The 23179-nt window shown below is 40.2% G+C and overlaps 1 protein-coding gene across 1 annotated transcript in view; it reads right to left on the minus strand.

The window, feature by feature from the left end:
• Positions 1-22393, minus strand: part of MSR1 (macrophage scavenger receptor 1) — a 45593-nt gene extending 23200 nt beyond the window's left edge. The window contains exons 1-6 of the mRNA XM_075196239.1: positions 22262-22393; positions 21902-22018; positions 20994-21101; positions 19577-19887; positions 16473-16659; positions 12675-12734 (exon numbers count right to left, since the gene is read on the minus strand). Coding sequence (XP_075052340.1) covers positions 12675-12734; positions 16473-16659; positions 19577-19887; positions 20994-21101; positions 21902-22010 — 775 coding nt within the window. The 5' untranslated portion in view covers positions 22011-22018; positions 22262-22393. The remainder of the gene's footprint in view (positions 1-12674; positions 12735-16472; positions 16660-19576; positions 19888-20993; positions 21102-21901; positions 22019-22261) is intronic.
• Positions 22394-23179: the final 786 nt, after the last annotated feature.

Consider the following 23179-nt stretch of genomic DNA (forward strand, 5'->3'; position numbering starts at 1 on the left):
GGAGGGGACAGCATGAGAGAGGGCAAAGGAGGGGGCAGCATGAGAGAGGGCAGAGGAGGGGGGACAGCGTGACAGAGAGCAGAGGAGGGTGCAGTGTGTCTGGATGCAGAGGGGGCAGTGTGTCTGGATGCAGAGTGCCTGAGGGCAGAGTGTCTGGATGCAGAGGGGGCATTTTGCATACAACTAAATAAGTATTTCTGTCCTGACCTAAATACGTATTACAATTTTTTGACCCAACTACTTCTAAAACAGGACTGCTCAATAATTATTTTGGAGGGGTGCCTTGAAAAAATTTGGAGACTCTAAGGGTGCCGCGAACTGCAAAAGTTTGGGAACCACTGGCATAGACACATCAGACAGTCCCTTTACATACTGGGAGGAAAAAAAGGGAATTTGGAGACCAATGTACCAACTTGCTTTGCACTGCCTAAGCTGCCCTCCCTCCAGTGTGTACTCGGAAAGAGTTTTCAGCACAGTCGGGAACCTTGTCAGCTACTTCCTCAAAATGTGGAAAAGATGATGTTCATAAAAATGAACTTCAATTTCAACGAGGAAGGCCTTTCCCGCCAATTACATCAAAATACTGAGACTTCTATAATGGTGGATTCCAGCGGTGATGAATTAATAATGTGTGAGGATGATGTACGAACTGATGAGGGTGAGGGTGAGGATGAGGCTGAGGATGATGACAACAACATCTTGCCCCAGAGTTCATTAACAGCACTGCCACCTTAGGTGCCTTAAGCCCATTGTTAGCTTGTTTTGTGGGGGCCCAAACAAACCAAGCACATCAGCCTCAAAAGTGGCAATTCTTGTTGCTGAAGTGCTTGGTTTGTTAAAGTGTGCATGTCCTTTTTAAGATCCAAAATAAGGGTGGGTGGGAGGACAATTCCATCTTGCACCACTTTTCCTTTCAGATACCGCTGTGCCAATGTTACCTACATGTGCTATGTACTGTTGTGTGCTTTGCAAAAATCTTAGACACCCATTGATGATGCAGATGACTCAGCACAACATTTTGACATCTGGTCTTGTCTACTGTAAAAGAATTGACCAGAATTAGTGACACCTCTGCTGTAACTCCACCTGATTCTACTATAAACTATCAAAATCCAAAGAATGGTGGAGGATTATTTTTAATTTTTGTGAACGGTATAAAGATAATAGTTTTATTAACAAAGGACAACGTTGCTTGCAGAAGTAATGTAAGCATGGATGTCCAAATAGACGTGTATATGTATTGTCCTCCACTTTGCTGCTGTTTCATCAGTATTGCACAAAGTGTTTGTAATCTGCACTTTACGTCAAAAGTACCTAACTATATTATAATTTTTGGGGAATTGGGGCTGATTCAAAACTCAGTGATAAACTTGCATTTTGCTGTGAATTACAATGGCTCTTTATAGTGCACCCTGGATTGGTCTGGGACTGATAAAAGCACGGATCCCGGGGGGAGAGTCAGCGCTCATCGCCATGTATTAGCTGTAAAATTGCCACAGTTATCCAAGGAACAGGTAGCGATCAAATGATCCATAACTGATTTCATGATCCAAGGACAATTCCATCTTGCACCACTTTTCTTTACTGACACTGCTGTGTCGCAATGTTTCCTAGATGTGCTATGAACTGCTGTGTGTTTTGAGATATTGCTCTGTCGCTTAGCATCCAGCCAGGTCGCTGCAGTCTTTGTTTGAAAGTGTATAAAAATAATATTGTGACCTGTGAGGTAGTTAAAATTGACTGCAAATGACTTGAAATTAGTGTTATTGAGGTTAATAATAATAATTATAGTTATTAATAATAATGTAGGGGGGAAAAAAGTAAAAATATGTGATTTTAGCAACAAAAAAAAAGGGATTTTAGAAAAAAATCGGGATCCAAAACCAAAACACGCAAGGGTGGTTTTACCAAAACCAAAACACGAAGTTAATCCAGATCCAAAACCAAAACTAAAACCAGAACATGGGGATCAGTGAACATCTCTAGTTTATCTTCACATTTTAATAATCTCACCTCCACAAAACTAGGTGCACTGATGCACCTACCCTGTACTTAGCGAGAAGCGATCTTACTCCACCCAACTCCTTCTAGTGGCCAATGTATGCACCTCCACAAATACCTCCGTCATACTATGCAAACCATGTATATAGGCTTAAATATAGGCAGACTTATGCAAATTGAGGCACATTACATTTCAAAAATGATGTCAATAAATTCTATATTTTTGTCTTGAGTTGTGGTTTCTTTAAGTCTCTTATATATTAGTTTGCAATGTTGTTATATATATATAGGGGGGAATTTAATTCAGTGCAAAGTCCTGTAGGAGCCTCGAGCAATTATATTCTGCGGCACTGTTCAGGATAAATTCTCTGCTCATTTTGCTCGAACCTTGCACAGATGGGCGAGATTTCTCTAGCATAATATTTGCTAATGTGTGCAGCCTCACATTGCGCAAAGCTCCTACAGGACCTCGCACTGAACTGTATCTGCCCCATATTCTTCTAATGCTTGAGAACTCTCTGAGCATTACAGGGTTATCTTACTATCCTACTAGTGTTTTCAGACACTCATATATGGATTGATTCTAAAACACTAAAGGTTTAGTTTACAGCCTTTTGTGTTCTTACTAGTTTTGATTGTTTATGCATAACCATAAATTAATCATAAATATTTGTACTCATAAATGCACGTCATAATTTGACTAACTAGGACAGCATTCTGCAACCCCCGGCACACGTGCCAGAAGTGGCTCGCCGACCACTTCTGTCCGGCACTGTGCAGCAGCTCCATTTTGGTTATCTTTGGCTGCTTTCGCGAGGCAGCTTCGGTGGATGAAAGATGCAGACTCCAGAAGTAAGTATGCGGCATGGGAGGAACTGGGGGCAGAACTATTAGGCATAGTGGGAACTGGGGACACAACTATTAGGCATATGAGGAACTGGGGACACAACTATTAGGCATAGTGGGAACTGGGGACACAACTATTAGGCATAGGAAGAGCTGGGGGCACAACTATAATGCATAGGAGGAACTCGGGGCACAACTATTAGGAATATGAGGAACTCGGGGCACAACTATTAGGCATAGGAGGAACTGGGGGCACAATTATAATGCATTGGAGAAACAGGGGGCACAACTATGAGGCATAGGAAGAACTGGCGGCACAACTATGAGATATGGGAGGAACTGGGGGCACAACTATAATGCATTGGAGAAACAGGGGGCACAACTATGAGGCATAGGAGGAACAGGGGGCACAACTATGAGATATGAGAGGAACTGGGGGCACAAATATGAGGCATAGGAGGAACTGAGGGCACAACTGTGAGGCATAGGAGGAACTGGGGGCACAACTAGGAGGCTTAACATGAATTTGTGACACAACTATGTTGAATAAAACTTGGGAGGTTGAAGGCATGATATGATCTGGGGTACAACTTTGTTTCATAATATGAACTGGGGGCACAACTATTGTTTGCCATAACATGAACGTTTATATGTAGGACCCATTACTATTAATATTATAGTGATATTAGCATGATAAAATAAGAAATAATTAAATAATATATAAATATACACAGTGGTCAAAGAGGATATTTAGTAACTTTTGAGATCAAAACAGTAAAAGAAGCGGCGTATGGAAAACCACCGTATACAAGCACACTTCGATCACTTAAATATATATATATATATATATATATATATATATATATATATATATATATATAGTAACAAAAGGAGGCATTTAGCTGGCAATATGCAGAGAAAGCAGGGAAGTAGAGTAAAACATTGGCACAGTTATGTACCTAGGTGGAGATTAAACCAGGTAAAAACATATGTGTAGTTTAAAATTGGTTTACTTACATGATTTAAAAGCTGCTTCCTCTCAGCAAACAGACAGGGTGTATCTGATAGTCTAAACAGAGCCAGGGATGGGCGTTCCTTTTAAAGAGAAGGTGGGTGTGTCACCTGTCCATCAAGCTAGGCCTGTGGGAGGTGTGTCACGTATAAAACCCTGCTTGTTTTATTGTTCAGGGAGATCAACGCTGGGCTAGCTGGCTGATCTGGACAGAGAGCTGGACTATGTATAGTAAGCGTTGAGGGTCTCCATAATTGCTGTGCAAGTATACGGTGTCATAACATTATTACCATCCTGACAATAAAGAACCATAAAAAGGAAGAAGTTGTACGCGTGTGCTTCTGCAGTAGCGGGCTCTTGCCACAAGTGGTGTCAGGAGTGGGATCCTCTCGGAAGCAAGTTTCCGCTACCCAACCCGCGCAGACGTCAACATGGAGGAAGTACTGAAAACCCTTGTGAATGTGGCCGCTGCGCAGCAACAGCAGCAAGCTCAGATGCTACGAGTTGCCGAGGCACAGGTGGAAAACACAAAGCTCTTAATGGAAGAGTTAAGCCAGGTGAGGAATAACAGAAATGAACCACCTGGTCCTGTTCTCCTGAAAATGTCGCCAGGTGATGACATAGAAGCATATCTGGTGTCCTTTGAGAGACTTGCAAAAAGGGCAAAATGGCCTCCTAAAGATTGGGCTGAGAGACTGGCGCCATATCTGACTGGTGAAGCTCAGCGAGCTTATATGGATCTAGATGAGGAACGGGCCTCTGATTATCTGTGTCTAAAGTCTGAGATATTGGCTCACATTGGAGTTTCCGGGCCAGGCCGAGCCCAGCGCTATCACCAATGGCGCTATGATAAAGAAAAACCGGTCAGAGCGCAAGTGGCTGAGCTTTCTTAAATTTTAAAGAAATGGCTGCAGCCTGAGGAGAATTCGCCTTCTCGGATTATTGAAGTTCTGGCGATAGATCACTGCATCCGGGGGCTGAACCGCGATTTGCAAAGGTGGGTTCTGCAATCAGACCCACAAACTTATGAAGAGCTTGCCACCGTGGTAGAAAGGTTTTGTGCGCTACAGCAAATGACTAAAGAACCTGCATTTGTGCCTAAGCCGCTGCCACGCCAAAAGCCAGGTTTGACAATCCTTGCCACAGGGCCCAATGGCAAAACTGCTACAGACAAAGGGCCAGGTGCAAAGCTGTCTAATCTGAAGTGTTTTGAATGTGGTGAGCAAGGCCACTTTAAGGCAGTGTCCTAAACTACAGGAACCCATGGACTGTTCTGTAGCACATATTGGACCTGCATTTCCAAGCTGTTTTACCATGAGTCCCACATCAGGAAGTCCTTGTTTGTTCCGGGTGACTGTGCTAATCAACCAAAACCTTGTTCTGGCCTTGGTTGACTCGGGGAGTGAACTCTCATTGGTTTCCAGCTCTGCTTTACCCGAAACCATAACTTCTCGGTTGCCCAAAGTGAAAGTTCTTTGCATACATGGCACGACAGAGGAGTATGAAAGAACAATACTGCCAGTCACACTTAAAGACAAAACTGTTATGATGGTAGCTGCCATAGCACCTAAACTCCCATATCCACTCATTTTGGGGCGAGACTTCCCACTGTTGAATGATGTCCTCGGTGAGCGGATCCGGCCGGACATGCCGACAACTTATGCAACGGTCGGAAGCCCGGTCTTAAAGGAACCGCCTAAGAATCCACAACATCTGGACATCGATCTTTGGGAACCGCCAAACTGGAATGCCATCCTGGGAGTCACAGCAGGAGTTCCACAAAAGCATCCAACTGTGGGGAAACATGGACAGTCCAAACTAGCATTGGTCAGTGATGTCGCAGATGAGCCCACCCCGCCTGTCAGTGAGGATACGGACTGGTCCGCAATACCAATTTTGTTTCCTTTGCAGGACTTTGCTCGAGACCAACTTAATGATGCCACTTTGGAACATGCCTTTAAAAGTGTGACTGAGGTAAATGGGGTAGCGAATGCCGCCCAGCCTGCAGAAGGTATACCATATTTTATTGTTAAAAATAATTTCCTGTATAGAGTTGCTAATGTACAGGGGGAAAAAGTAGAACAATTAATGGTTCCTCAGTTCCATGTAACCCTAGTGTTAAAAGCAGCACATACACATGTCTGTGGGGGACACCTAGGGGAGGATAAAACACGGGAACGAGTTCTGCTTAGGTTTTACTGGCCCGATGTACACATGGCATTGAAAAAGTATTGCCGGTCCTGTCCCATTTGTCAGAGAACCTGTCCCAAACCCATGTACAGGGCACCTCTCATTCCAATACCAATAGTACAAGTTCCCTTTGAATGGATAGCTATGGACCTTGTGGGGCCCCTGGAAAAATCCGCACGTGGGCACCAATATATACTAGTGGTGCTTGACTATGCAACCAGGTATCCAGAGGCAATTCCCCTACGAAACATAAAGTCCAGCACCATAGCTAAAGAACTTGTATTGATGTTTACACGCTTGGGAATACCCAAAGAAATTATCATAGATCAGGGTAGCTGGACTATGTATAGTAAGCGTTGAGGGTCTCCATAATTGCTGTGCAAGTATACGGTGTCAAAACATTATTACCATCCTGACAATAAAGAACCATAAAAAGGAAGAAGTTGTACGCGTGTTCTTCTGCAGTAGCGGGCTCTTGCCACAATATATATATATATATATATATATATATATATATATATTTACATATGCACTTCTGGGCTTGAACAGGTTTTTGCCAGCGCACTCAAAGGAAAAGGTTGCCGACCCCTGAACTAGGAAATCATGATTTGAGTGCTGGAGAGTGTTTACATGTTTACATTGTATTTCAGTTCTGGGGTCTGGATAACAACTCCACAATCAAGCAACCTTCATGGATCACTATTGTAGTTTACTAGAAGTGCTGTCTCCATTCTTTCTAATTGCAATGTTGTTTATAGTCTAAGGTTAAAAAAAACAACACCAAATTGAACACATTCATATTATGAACAACTTTTTCCATTGTTAAAATGTATTTTTTAAAATGTCTGTTTTATTTGAACCAGTAATAGAAGACTCTTAATTGATTTTGTCAAAATATAGACCTAATGGCAATGCAGATTGCTGGACATGCTAAATCACAGACGTTTTACTGTTCTTTGGTCTTAAACAACAAATTATTTAATTAGTTAGATTTAACACCTATATTTTCATTAAAGTTGATATTAAGTGTAGTTAAATCTGTCTGGTTACATGGATGTCTTTAGAAAAAGTACTACAACGTTCCCTACTGCACAACATAGCAACAGTATATGAAAATGCTATATATCGTACTGACAAACTGACAGGTCAACTTTAAGGACACTCACAGGCTGATGCTGCCTCTGTCTCACAATTAACAGAGTAGTAAGTATTCATAGATTAAGTTCGATATATAGACGGTGTATCATATAGAGTGTGTTTAACACCAAAGTTTTCCTGCACCAGTATGATTAGAAGCTTAAAATATGTTTTGTGCTGTTGGGGAATCCCGCTCCTTCCACTCAGGGCCGGATTAACGGAATGGAGGCCCCTGGGCTGAGGGGGCCCCCATTCCCCCATGAGGCCCCCCCTTAGCAGACTGGCCCCCCTGTTAGCCAACCCCCCCCCCAAGAGCTTACCTTCTCCTGTCACTGCAGTCCTCCTTCCGCAGCGCGCTGTAAGCTGCTTACTGAGGAGATCTCGTGACACTTTCGCGAGATCTCCTCAGTAAGGAGATTACTGAGCGCCGGAGAAGGAGGACTGCAGTGACAGAGCTCAGCATTGATCGGGCCGGGGGTGCCCCGCCCCTGTCCCGATCAATAATTCTGCTGAGCTCTGTCAAGGGCCCCCTGGGTGCCCGAGGCCCCTGGGCTGTAGCCCAGTTAGACCTCGGGTTAATCCGGCCCTGCTTCCACTATATAACTCTCTGTCTGGGACTGCCTTCTTGCCACATTTTCCTATTCAGATCATGACACTTTCTCTGTCATGTGCAGCCCTGCCCTCACTAACATATGGGTCTATTTATTATAAGGAGAAATTCCCTAGATATAGCAGAATGGGAGTCTTTACCAGATTTAGGCTTCTCTTTATTTATCAGAGCCTCCAGCAAAGTTTCCTCATGCAAAGCATGGAGAGCCAATTCACCATGGACAGCAGTAGTACAGGGCACTGTCCTATCGCTATCGATAGCAGAGGGGTTTATTTAAAAGGCTTTATTTAAATAAAAATGCTTTATTTAAATAAAGCCTCTCTTTGAATCAGAATAGCCTGATTCATTTAACTTTAAGCAGCAATAGAAAAGACCCTCTTAATCACCCAATTGGACAGACCACTACCTCGCACAACATGAGCACAGTCATCCCTTGGTGCTGTCAACATTCTAATAATCTGTTTCACTACAAGTTGCTTTATCACTGTCCTAAACGAAACTGAGAGCATCCCAGATAAGTAGACATTGCCTCAATATTGAGACAAGGTGGGATGATACACATGACTAGGCAGTCAACATTGAGGGTTATATTCTCTTCAGGAGAGATAGGTTAAATAAAATGGGAGGAGGAGTATGTCTTTATATTAAGCCAGTGTTAAGGCCAGGTATACAAGAAGTTATTTACGAGAGTATTGATGATAATATAGAGGGATTGTGGGTGGAAATATCCAGTGGAGGAAAAAGTCTAGAAAAGTTGCTGATAGGGACCTGCTATAAACAGCCAGATATTAGTATGGTGGAGGAAGCCCAACTTCTACAGAAAATTGAAATGGCTACACAACTAGGTCAAGTCATAATTATGGGGGATTTTAATGAATAGGAAATTGATTGGAATACTGAGACTTGTGGTACAGCTAGGGGCAACAGGTTTCTGAGCACACTAAAAGATCATTACATGTCCCAAATAGTAGAGGAACCAACTAGAAACCGGAATATACTGAACCTAGTAATAACAAATAATGTAGACATAATACCAAATATTTAAGTAAAGGAGCACAGTGATCATAATATGGTCTGACTTGAAATTAGTTTCCAGAAGCAACAGTATAAGGGATCAACTAGGATTTTAAACTTTAGAAAGGCGAATTTTAATATGCTAAAGGAGTCTTTAAAGTGCATAGTCTGGGATGCAGTTTTTGAAGGAAAAAATACAGAAAAAAAGTGGGCCAAGTCAAAAGGGAAAAGCGTGCATTTAAATTTAATAAGTCGGAAGGGACTGAGGAGTCCTTCCATATCTACAATGAATGTAATAATTCATGCAAAAAGGAAATTAGATTGGCTAAATTCGAAATTGAAAACAAGTTGCAAAAAAAAGTAAGACAAACCCTAAAAAGCTTTTTAAGTATCTAAATGGCAAAAGGATAACAAAAAAAGACAATATAGGACCCCTAAGAAGTGAGATGGGTGGATTGATTAATGATAATAAGGAAAAAGCAGAGGATTTATTTTCTTCAGTATATACTAGAGAGGAACAAATGGTAGGCATAATACATAAAAATGGACATGCAACTGATCCATTAATTAATACTTGGCTGACAAAGGAAGAAGTCCAAAGACGACTGAATAAAATTAAGATAAATAAAGCTCCAGGTCCAGATGGAATACACTCAAGGGTTCTATGAATCCTTCTATATACACATGTTTAATGCTAGTCACTGCAGTGAATGGAGGCATAGAGATATTACATCCCACGGCCGTGGCACATGATATCTTCATAGCGACACAGGAGGATTATTCTATATGAGAGCAATGAGCAGAACCTAGTTCCAGCAAGGTATTTCACTTGGTACTCGTGGACTTACAAGACATTCTTTTGCACTGAATGTGCTAGGAGCGTGAGAGCTTCATTAATTGGATTATCTTGTCCACAGCTGAATATGCCTATTCGCTTTTCATTCTGAAGGAGGAGTTTTTTTCAAACTGATTAGGATTTCAACATCTCTCCTCTGGTTATTACCTACTTGCTACTATTGAGGAATCACATACTCTCTGTTTATATCTGCAGATTCCTTTAGAGCCTCATAATTGTTGAAGGTGTTTCAATATCCAGCTCGATCCACGGATTTATTAATGCTTTAATGTTTTAATATTTTTATGTTTATATGTTTTAATAAACTAGATACACTTTGCATACCAGCCCTGCCACCTATTTTTTTCTGTTTTCTGAGTTTAGTTTTTTTGACGAGACCAGTACTCGTCTTTTGTGGCTGGCTGCAGGTGTGTGTATTAAACTGTTTGCTATATCCTGCTATAACAATACCATTACGATATATAATAATTATCCTTACCAGCGTTAGGTATATACTCCTCCCCTTTTTTCAGATTGTCTAGTTTTGTTTACGTGTTGTTCCATAGTTGTGAGTCTCCCTGACTCTACCTCACTCACAACTGTTATCAGCTATATACTACTGGGATCAAGCCCAGGGGGCATCCGAGTACCAGTAAACAGTGTGGTTCCGAAAAAGGCAGCTGCTAATGGTGAAAATCATCCCACATCATTCTGTATATGGGCTATCAGTTGCTGATTGTGAGGTTCATAACATATACATAAGTCGCAATTGCAGGTATCAAATGTCTATAATATCTGCAATACTCAAGACTGTATGCAATATATCAATATAAATAAATGCAGAGGAGGCAAGTGGCCAGCTCTCCTCATTCCTCATAAGCTTGTCCTGCAACGGAAAGTGAAAACCTGCTAGAACGGTGAAGCTGGTAGCTGTGCAGGGATAGCTTGTCCCCCCTCCCGCGTGATGATAGGGGCTATATAATACTGCTTCACCCACTATAATGAGCAGGGAAGTTTGGACTTTGTAGTCCTGTGTTCGATCAACAGCTTGTATAGATACTGCCATCCTGTTTCACTGCTAAAATGACAGGCTCACTAATTCTCCATATGTGTTGTTCTCTGAGCGGGTATGTACTCTGCTGCGGTGGTGTGACCAGTGGTTTGGTGAGAACCACTCATCCCCTCAAAATAATTATTACAGATTACAGATCCTATTTCACCTCCCATGAACAGGGGGAGTTGCATGCTCAGTTGCTGAATCGTACATTGGATAATCAGCTGTTGCAAAAACTTCTCTCAAGTCTTAGTCCCCTAAAATTAATATAATTGTTACAGCTTTGAATACTATCATAAGCTTGTAGAACAGGATAGTAGTGATCTTCACCTATAGCAGCCGCCTTTCCCGTAGAGTTGGTAATGCTCACAGGTACTCAGATGCCCCCAGGTCTTATGCTCAATGTAGTACAAGCTTATGATTATACCGCTGCACAGGGTAGCGGAAGATGGTAGGCAAGGCGTGGTCAGAGGTAGGCCGTGTTCTAGGGTCCGAGGCAGGTTACGAGGTCAGGCATAGGCAAATGGTCAGGACTGGCAGCAAGCAAAGGGAGCCCAGGTAACCAAGCAGAGGTCAGGGCAATAAGCACGATATCAAAGTCCAAGAAACAGACAGAGGGTCAAAAACGGAGAATCAATCCAAAGTAGCAAGGTAACAGAAGCAGGGGCAGACAAACAGGCAGAACCTGAACGCTATAACCAGCAGGGAGTCTAAGCCCTCCCTGCCTTAAATACACAGACTGGCCAATGGAAGCAGGGGAGCCCAGGAGTGAATGATCAGCCTCAGAGGCTGTTTATTTAATTCAGAATATTTGCACATGCGTCCAGCTACTCCTAATGCTACAACGCAGCGTTTTGACAGGACAGTGTCCCGACCGTTGCCTTAGCAACGGCCGGGGCAAAAACAATAAGTGACGTCCCAGTCGTCATGAAAACGGCCGGGACGCATTCTGAGGGCACAGTGAGTCGCGACGGCCTGAGTCACTGCTGCGGCTCATAACAATAAATATGGAGAATCTTGATAAACAAAGAAATTAGGAATACGTTCAATATTCAGATCCCCAATAAAATGTCCTTCAGGCTGACGCGTTTCTTTACAATTAGTGACTTTCTGAATGTCAGAGGTAAATCAGATGTTTAACCTACATGAGGTTAATATGCAGTTCTATCTTTTAGAAACACTGCAAAAATCCATGTTGAAGGCTAATATAATGACTTGATCTATATGTCTGCTTTTCAATCTTGTTTCATATCTTTACTGGTATGGAATGCTCAGATCACTAAAAGTTATTTTTGTGAGTTCATATTTTCCCATTGATGAGATATTTGTCTTATTTGAGATCGCTGACGAGCTTAAAACGTCTTTAACATTCCTACATTTTATTACATATGGATATTTGACATTGGCTGTAAAGGATGTAGAAAGCAACAATTTTGTGCATAGCATAACTGTTAAGAATCTAATAACATATTATATGTTAAATTATTTGAGCTGCATGTTTCACAGTTGGCATTTTTTGGTTTTGAAATATTTTGACTTACATAGCAAGTATTATTAGGAGCTGATCTGATGCATTAACACTGGGCTGACATGCTATGTCAATAAAAGTCTGTCCAATTGTTTGAATAGTTGTTTCAATTCAACATTATCAATTAACATAAACAGTCTGTTTGTGTGTACATATACAGTCATTGTATTATAATGAATGCACTATAATGGGTGGACATCACTCATCGTAAGAGTGAATCACTAAAGTATTTAGTCTAATTTTTTGCTGACATTTCAATTGATCCTCAGGAGTCAGCAAAAATTATTTGAATGATTTATAGTTATGACTATTTTCCGTAAGTGCTGTTTCCCAATGTAGTGCATGTGTTAGTAATTGGCTGAACACCCTCACTGAGTCATTGAGTCATGTGTATATGTATTTTGAAACACTTCAAAGCCATTTCAATAGCATCACATAAAAATGTACCTCTTGGTCCTGGAAGCCTAGAAGCTTGGTCTCCTTTTTCTCCTTTTGGGCCAGGAGGACCTATAGTATAAAATTCAGTATTACAAAATATATTCAAGGGGGACATTGTATGATTGGATAAATTATTGCATATAATCAACATAATGTAATGTGTGTAGCCATGTACACAACCTAGAAGCTTATACTGAACTGATATTGCTAGTAACTTCTCACTTCAGGCACTTATAGATATACCTTCCACTTTAATAGATGATCTTAGTATAATATGTACATTATAATAAGTACACAGAGACATTTTCTTGGGAAATATACTGCTATCTATGTTTTCTTGCAAGTCTGAAAAATAGAAAAGAGGGAACTGCTATGTGCCGGTTATAATAATAAAAAATATAATTATAATAATTTTTGGGCATTATTTGAAAGACACCCATGGAGGGCTGCAGCTGCTTGGTTTGTTTGTAATATTTGTATGGAGGGCTGCTGTACTTTCTGTAAGTTTTGCTCTCATTTAAAAAAAAAAAATATATGATATATGTGACCCAATGTTGGAACTAAATTTCCACTTCGACCACTGTGTTTGTATGCATATCAATCTATCTATCTATCTATCCAGGCGCGAGCTGGCAGGTTACGGCCCGGGGGGAAGGGGCGCATAAGCGGCCGCATCACGTGACACGCGATGGGGTCGCGTAATAATGGCGCGGCCGCATCGTGTGTCACGTGATGCGGCTGCCTGTGCACTGACGCAGCCGCATCGGTTGCGGCCGCCGGTAATATTGACTTTTTTTTTCATCCATGGGGGGTGGGGGGAGGCGGCCGGCCCGAACAACCGTTAGACTGAGCGGCCCGGGTGCCCGCTGCCTCCCTGCCCCCCCCCGGGCCAGCCCGCCCCTGTATCTATCTACTCTTTTTCTTTATTGAGGGTAAGCAGTACTGCCTAAAATGATTATTTACACTGGAACACATGAATTTAGTTTCAACTCAGAGGTGGTGGTCTTCAGTTTTCGTCCTATACAATAGACGCCCATTTTGTGCTTTCATGTTGCTCTTTGGCAGGAAGTACATTTCTAGGTGCTCTCCAAGTAATGTCAATAAATAAAAGGCTTTGCACACAAAAAAGTGGATATGTAGTAAACACATATATAGCCCCCTCCAGCTTGTTAGGTGACCATGCCCCCTTTTGACTGCAGGTGGGCCAGCTATATTTCTGTTACAGGTGTGTCTGAGTGGCAAGGTGTTTAACAAGACAGCTTGGTGGGTCTTGTGGGAACCTGAGTCTAAAAAGGACTCAGATTTCCTGTGCATTAGTTCAGTATGTGTAATCGCTCGGGACCCAGGATAGAGGTAAGGAGGCACCGTGGTCCCAAGGCATTCCTGTTAGCGGGTTTGCGGTAGGAGGCCTCATGGAACAATGAGTGGGAGTGCCCCATGTATGACTCCAAGATAGGAGGAGACCCCAGAGATAAAGACAAGGGACCGTTGCCTGAAGCAGCATGGCCGAATTAAAGTTCGATACTGGGAATCCTAGGGAGAGGGGATTGCAGCAAGATGCAATATGGCAGCAGAAAGATTGACCCAAAAGGGGCTAAGAACAGCACACAGAATGCCAGAGCCCAAGGAATGTCACCCATGCACAGGAGGGGTAATACTGTAGCTGAGAGCTAGACAGAGCAGGTATCAGTTCTATGTGTTGGAGAACCTACTCTGGATGTGGGTGGTGTTTTCCCAGTCAGTATCCTCGTGAGTGCCCTTAAGGGTGAGATGGTGAGATTCGGCTGAGAACTTGGATACATGGAGCCTGCATGTGTAAGATGCAAAAAAAGACAGCCTAAAAGAGAGGCTGCACATGGGAGCAGGGAGAGGCTGAAACATTAGTGAATGTGAAAATACCGAGCCCAGGAGAGCCTGGTAAGTAATGTGACACTATTACAAATGCATTATTGTACTAGTGGTACTAGTCCATTGTTTATTAGTTCATCTTTTATATGTTTAGATCCACTTAAGAGCTCATTCACACCCAGAGTCAGACTGGCCCGCGGGGGAGCCGGGGTATCCCCCGTTAGGCCCCAACTATGATCGCTCCCCTCTTTGTTGGTGGGGGGAACGAGTACTTTTAAAAAAAATTGAAAAACTAAAAAAATAATACTAATATGATCACAGCGCTGGCGTCCCTCCTCTCTGCTCTGTTTGCACTGAATGTTGGGCGTGAAGTCATCACGCCCGATGTTCAGTGAGGATCGGCGCAGAGAGGTGTCGGCAAGAAGACAGAAGAAGAAAAGAAGAGGAAGAAGCCAATAGAAAAAAGTGAAGGAACAGAAGCAAGGGGGAGGAAAGGCAGCATGGCAGAGTGTGAAGAGGGGCAAAGGCAGCATGTCACAGTGTGAAGAGGGGCAAAGGCAGCATGGCAGAGTGTGAAGGGGGCAAAAGCAGCATGGCAGAGTGTGAAGGGGGGCCAAAGCAGCATGGAGGGCGCAGTGTGATCATAAGGGGGCACCGCATTGTGATGAAGGGCCACAGTAAAATGTGTGTGATGGCACAGCGGGCTTGTAGCAATGTAATGTGTGTGTGTGGTAGGTGGTGGCTAACTAATGGGTGCTATTTTGTTTGTGAGTTGATGGTGGGGCAGTTTTAATTTTACAGTGGGGATTATTAATTTAAGATGGGGTGGTTTGGGGGCTATTAATTGAATATGGGGTTGAGTGAGGAGCATGTGGTCTATTTATTAAATGTGAATATGAATTATTTAATGGCAGTGACAGTTGCGGGAAATAGGTATATTTATCATACGTAAATGCTATTAATTTATTGCTGGGCTGTTTGGAGGGAGGGAAATAGGTTTATTTATTAAATGGGAAAACTATTACTTTAATGTTGGGGCTGGAGGAAGGCCTAAGTATTAATCGTGGGTTCTATTGATTTAACGCCGGAGCTGGTTGGAATTTTCTAAATGTACCCATTTTTTTTCCAAATAGGGCCCCCAACATTCCAGGATCCAGGCAAGCCGCAACAAAAGAAACCAGTAGCCACAAGTGGTGAAAGTGACAAGAACGGGTAGGACAGTCTATCAAATGTTCTGATTCTAGTGGGACAATCCCCATTTTTGGTGACTGTTCTGCCCAATATAAGGGGCAGGTACTCTTTATATACACACTGCATTCTTTATATACTACATTATGGTGCTAGCTGTCCTTCGTGGGTTAACAACTCCCCCTCTAGTGTCTGGTCTCGTCTCTATGATGGCTGGCCATGCCCCCTATGGTGGGCCCCTAGCATTGCAGTCCTTCATGCCCCAGTCGACACTGTTCACACCTATATGTTTTTGTGCTTTTTATACTATAGTAAATACATGAAAAGCACATTAAAAGTAGGTTAAATAATACGCAATGGTGCCATTCTGCTCTAAAATGCATTCTAACCTATTCCTCCTGGATTAATGTACATTACCAGTGCAATAGGTTCTATTCCTTAAAGTGTGATAAATGAAAAGCACGTGTATAAAACGCATCTAAAGCGCACGTTAGTTTTCATGTGTTTTTACCCATTTTTGTTATGCATACATGAATGAGTCCTAAAAGCTAGGTTAATATACAGTTACTAGCTAATTAAATAAGGTTGTATTTCACACAACCATTTATAGATGCACATAGGAGTTGTATATGGGCTAGGTGTATACAAACCAGTCAAGTAATGTAGGCTGGAAAAACCATATGAAATAACATGTATATAAAGTTCCTCTATGGTGGTAGAACTGTTTTGTTTTTTTGTCAATACACTTAAAGTCTTTTTTAAATAATTTACCTTGAATAATTGTTAGATTTTTCAATGTAATTGAATGTTCCCAATCCTTTAATTGCAGGTCATTAGTGATTTGATTAAGTGTTTTCACTTCCTCTTTCATTTTTTGTTCCAAAGTAATGTATCTCTGTTTTACATCAGAGAGGTCTGTTGACGCATTCTGAAAATATACTTCCTGTTGCCCAACTTCCTTTAAAAACAAATAGTTAAAGAAAAAAATAAAAATGCATATAACTTTTAAAAGCATATCTTTAGTTTCTTAGAAAGAGTTTCATTTTTTAAATAATGCTTTAAATGTATTTACTGTATAAGTTATGATTGCAAATGCTTTAGTATATTTACCGGAAATGAAGTAATTAAAGTTTACAATTTAATTACTTGTATTTATTCTAACCACAGGTATCAAATTAAGCTCATAAATAGCACAAAAACATTTATAGAGTTGCATATGTCTTTTACAAAAAAAATAAATAAATACAAAGATAGTGACTATAAAGAGTCCCGGGAAAGAGCCAACAAGCCCTGATAAATTATGTCCATGTGAGTCTATACTAATATAATGTATAGGCAACCGCATATAAGCCTTTTAAAAGTGTTCCAATCTGATGATATTTTTTAGTTCTACATTCCACTTAATCACTTGGATTCAGATAAACAGATTGAAGAAGGGGGTAGAGGGGAAGGTTGAAGCCTATGGGTTCATTTACAATTTATTTAATTTACATAAATGCCTATTTTAAATGACACTCTTGGCATGACATGTGTAAGCTAGCACTTATAACAGGTATCAGGGCATCGGGGTTTGCACGTGGTATGGCGGCTACAGGGCCCAGGAGGCGAGAACAGCATCGCAGGGCCCCTACCTGAATTTGCGACGGTGAATGATGATGCACTGTTCTGCTCTTGACAGGTATACAGGTACCAATGGATCGTGTGTGTTCAATTCAGCAGAGTAGAATAGACAAGAATAAAGATTGTAAAAATGTGAAAACTATACTGTTAATGAGTTCTATATTCAATGGCATAAGTGTATCAAAAGTAAATATCTTCACACAAAAAACTATTATTGGTGTATCGATAACACCACCAAAACAAAGAAACAGCGGCCATGTGGTCAGAAACAAACCTTTTATAAAAAAAAAGCTAAAGGCAGCTTGTAATGTGTGGGTTTGTGTGACTGTTGCCTCTTCATCATCAATACCTTATACAATTTTGAAAGCAGTTTCAGAAAAAAGGTTGTCCAAAAATTTCATTTTATGTGGCTGTGCCATCGGAATCTGGAAACATGGATTGCTATGCATTGTACACTACTGATACAAGTTTGCCACCCATTCAGTTTTTTACTATTGTGGAGTTGTCTGAGCACATTTGCTCTCTCTTGTCTGTCACAAGTGTAGGAGTGTCACTTGGTAGTACATTTTCATCCTCATCTGGTCACCTTTCAGCATTGAATGTAAGTAAATGTTCTTTCTAATCATAGCCCTGAGGATGACTATCACATTGCAACAGTACTGTCTCATGATGCTCATCCTCAAACCGTTGCATTTAATCACTGCCACTTAATTGTCATTACAGACGTAAAGTGTTTTAACCACTGCTGAGATATTAGGCTTGATTTAGAGTTGGGCATAAGTCCTAAGGTGCGTCTCAGAAACCTTTGTTTTACATTGTGCATGCACAATAGTGAATTGATCTTATACTTTTGCATAAGCTTTTGTCATTTTATATTGCCCATTTTTATATGATTTATATTCAATGGGATTACTGACAGGAAGTCTACACGGTGACTTAGTGGTTAGCACTTCTGTCTCACAGCACTGGGGTCATGAGTTCGATGCCTAACTATGTCCTTATCTGTGTGGAGTTTGTATGTTCTCCCCGTGTTTGCGTGGGTTTCCTCCGGGTGCTCCGTTTTCCTCCCTCACTCCAAAACCATACTAGTAGGTTAATTGACTGCTATTAAATTGACCTTAGTTTCTCTTGGTCTGTGTGTGTTTATGGTAGGGAAATTAGACTGTAAGCTCCAATGGGGCAGGGACTGATGTGAGTTCTGTGTGCAGCACTGTGGAACTAGTGGCACTATATAAATAGCTGATGGTGATAATGATAACAATTTCATCTCAAATATGAATCTTCAGTTCTGATAAGCTTCTAAAACTTTTACAAGTGCATTTTTCTTAAAATCTATTTATACATGTCAACTTGTATTTCAAGATGGTCAAACACATTAGGATCCAGACAATTGACTGCAATACCAAGCGGCCATATCTGTACCATATTTGATAGGTTTCACTATTAAGTGTCCACGTTGATAGGTTCCACTATTAAGTGTCCATATTCAATGGCAGATATGACTGGGCTCCATTACTGTGGTTAGCAAATGACCACACACATATAGTGTGATGTCATGGGGTGACTGGATTTACCACCAGGATTGATTGAAATCGGAAAAATTTTAATCGGTCTCAGCCATCTTTGGTGGTCAGTGGAGTTTCTCACATACAACAATTAGGGACCAATTTAGTGTGACTGAACATTCTAATGCTTTGAATGACTAAAGGTTACTCTATCCTACCAATGTTCCAAAGCTCTGAATGACTACTGGATGGTCTATCCCCGTGATTATTTTAATGCACTTGTTGGATATGGTTCTATCTTTCAATATTCTAATGTGCTGATTGTTCAAATGATCCAGGAAGTTTTTATATCCACACTGATTTCACACTTGGGGGTGTATTTACTAAACTGCGGGTTTGAAAAAGTGGGGATGTTGCCTATAGCAGCCAATCAGATTCTAGTTATCATTTGTTTAGTACATTCTACAAAATGACTGCTAGAATCTAATTAGTTGCTATAGGCAACATCTCCACTTTTTCAAACCCGCAGTTTAGTAAATATACCTCTTGGACATCAATGGAAATCATATCACAATGAATTGCACTAAGCATGTCAAAATGCTTGTTCAACATTTCCAAGCAATATTTGAATAAAATATTTCCCAAACATGGGGATTGCCTTGATTTACTTATCCATGCATGCAATGCCTATATTGTTTTCAAGCAAAATGATTTATTTAATCAGTATGAAATACCTTTAGTAGTGCTTACCTCCCGTAATATAAAAATATTTTCAGTAAATGTTGTATTTATATATTCCATTTTCATTTGACTGTCATCCAGTATAGTTGTTAAGCTTTCTACAGCTTTTTGAATGTCTTGCAAAACTTTGTCCTTTTCTTGACTCTGCAACGTGCTATTATTAAATATTTTATTTAGCAATTGCAGTTTTGCTGAGTTCGTTGAAATTTTTGATTTATAGTCTGAGAAGTTTTTGATAAGCTGGTTTAGAATAACATTGTTATCATCATATGATTTTTCTGCTTTTGATTCTTGCTTTTTTTCTCCAAGTGTTCCACCCACTTGTTTATCGAAAAGAGGCATATGAACATAATAAGGGAAGAGAGAACAAAAGACATAATTTAAAATATTCTCATGTATTTCCTAAATGTACTGTATATACAGCGTACTTGTCAACTTTTTAACAGTCCCCTTTGGGAGAGCCCAGAGGGGAGGTCAAGTAGCAAAAGCATAGAGAGTGTGGTGCCGCATCACATAATATTGCCCCCACACCTCCCCATGGCGCAATGTCACAATCGCATAATCGCATCACTGGGGACAAGGGCAAAATTAATCGATTCACTGTGAATTGCTTCATCCAAACTGTCTTGCCACCCACTGCACTAGGATGTAGGTGGCATCCAGGGGAAAGACCTACTTTTAAAATAGCAGACATGCAGGAATCTTCTGCTTTTAGTCTCCTCCCCAGCACTTTTTGGACTGCTATAATGACACATTGATTAGCATTGCTGCACTGAGGATATGAGTTTGATTCTGATCAGGGCCCTTTCTGTGAGGAGTTTGTATGTATTTACTATGTTTTTGTTGGTTTCCTCTAGGTGCTCCGGTTTCCTCACACACTGCAAAGACATACGGGTAGGTTAATTGGTTCTGACAAAAATGGACTCTAGTGAATGCATGGTAGGGAATTTAAATTGTTGGCTCCAATGTCACAGGGATTGATGTGAATTGCTACATATTCTCTGTACAGTGCAGCATAATATGATTGCTGTTATATGAAAAAATTAATAATAATAGTATAATAGAGTTCTAATAAGAAACCCAGTCTAACGCCCTATTTTGTGATTATGCTGTTGAATGCAAAGTTTGCATAAAGGATTTTCTTAACAAATTTTATTTTTTGCACTATCACTAATAGAACATACAGCGTTGGAGAATTTTAAAAAAACACCCGTGATGTGCAAGAATACAGACAGATGCTGACACTTGTCTGCTTCAACCCATGTGTCTGCAATAGCCAGAAATCATTTCACATATAATCTATGATTATCACATCTCACCTTAAAAATTAATCCGAATATGATGATAATGAGGTTTATATCAGACATTTCAATTAATTGGTATATCATTACATTTTACTAATTTAAGTGATTACTTATCTTTTTACCTTGTTGCCTGAGAGTAAATATTAGAAGACCCAGGACAATAGAATACAGAAGCACAAGTGCAATAATTGTAAACTTCAGTCTTCTTTCAGTTGATGTTATAGTTTTATCTATAATATGAAAAAAGGATATTTTGATTTCTAATCGTATAATATTTTATAATGCTATCCTCAAAGACTAACACTATAATGCAATGTTAAATAAATATTCACTTATTAAGAGAAACCTGAAAAAGTCCTCCAGGTATATTTTTATTTACACTGAACCACAAAATGTACATCATTTACTGTGAAAACAAGCAAACAAAACCGCAACTACAGATACCAGCTGCATAAACCACTTATAATTAGAGCTGATGACTAGTAAAACATTCAGAAATATTAATCAACTGGTGCTGCTGCCCTTAGAGTCCATAACATTGGATAAAAACTAAGTATAAATTATAAATAAAGGAAGCACAACTTATTTTAACCTAATTAACATGCATATAAAAATATATACATTAATTCTATAAATGGAAATGGATCAATGGTTTATATCTAAAAATATACTTAAAAGCAAAGGTAAAGCCAAATTATATAGGGATCTAAAAATCCTTAATGAAAGCACAATAACAATTCAGGAATAACAAAAAAACGGAATCAAATGAGTTTCTACATTGCAGGAGTTAACCTGCTTCCCATGGACATTATATACAACATGATTCTATATTGTGATATGTTGTGTATGCAGATTTTATCTACTATTTTAGATAGAAAATATTGATGCCCTTTGTACTTACAATATTGATGTATACATGTAACTATGTTAAATAGGTTATAAATAAAGAAGTTAAACCATAAATAAAGGGAAAGCCTTTATCTATGGCGAGTCATTAAAACAAATCGTACAACAATACTTCAGTACTTACAAGGTAGTGGGGGGGATTTTCCTGACAAATGATCCAAGTGTGTATTCTCAAGTTGGATAAGGGAATTAATGTCCTCCTCATTTTCTGGTGATTTTGACCACTTTGCCATGTAGCAGGCTGTAATATAAAAGCGTGTTGTCATTCTGACCTATTAAAAGCCGCTCTTCTTCACAGTACTAGGCACTGTTGACAAAGCATGATCTCTGTGTTGGCCCTTTTTAATTTTAATTTAATTTTCATTTCTGCAACTAAATCGCAGCACAGCACAACTAATAAATTATATAAATCTGAAGATTTTCTGTAAAATGTTAAAATGGTCCAAAATTAACATAAAGCAAATCAAAATATTCAAAGTCTCACCTTTATTTCAAGCTGATATAGAGAAATTGGAGTACTGTATAAAGCTTCTTATACTTGTATACAAATCTGCAACTTTCCTTGTGAATTGTTTGTTTTGCTTTTATTGGGGAAATGACTCAGCAATGGTCTGTTAGTCTATGTGAGTAAGCTGTAGTCACATTCACTGCGTAGGCAAACTCTAGAAATATTGCCTACGTAATCAAACTTTAGTATATTAATAATGCAGAACAAGCTCTAGCACTGTATATCCGCAGTGTAAGAAGCTTAAGTCCAGTAGATTCACTATGTAATATAATTATTCTAATTATTAGGAAGCTAGTAACTATATCATGAGGTTCATTTATTGAATGGAAATACGTAGATGTACGATGGTGCATTGTGTTTTGATGAAATGCACCTACTTTTTCTGCTACGCATATACATTAGAGCATTTTGATTTTTGTTGGTACACACACACTTTGCATAACCTTTTCTGAATGTATCCTCTGAGCTTGAAATTTGTATGTGCACATTGTTTCCATGTATTGTTCCATCATAAATTATCCTTTATAACTCTATTGTAGTATTGTAACTATATTAAGCTGTACTAAATAATTGAAGCTTTAATAGCTATACTATACTATGCTATACTATACTATACTATACTATACTATACTATACTATAATCAGGGCCGGTGCTAGGGTCCACGGCGCCCTAGGCATTTTTAAAAAAGCGGCGCCCCCCCCCCGCAAAAGTCGCCGCCCTCCTCTCCTTACCTTGTCTCACCACCACTGCCTCTCTGCTCCGTCTCCTCCCCTCCACTCACTGATACTAGTAAGTGGAGGGGAGGAGACGGAGCAGAGAGGCAGCGGTGGTGACAAAATAGCCTCTTCCCCCCCTCCCCGTCCATCTGAATGCTGTGCGGCGGCCGTGAAAGG

This window comes from Mixophyes fleayi, chromosome 1 (genome assembly GCF_038048845.1).
Source record: "Mixophyes fleayi isolate aMixFle1 chromosome 1, aMixFle1.hap1, whole genome shotgun sequence".
Lineage (NCBI taxonomy): Eukaryota > Metazoa > Chordata > Amphibia > Anura > Limnodynastidae > Mixophyes > Mixophyes fleayi.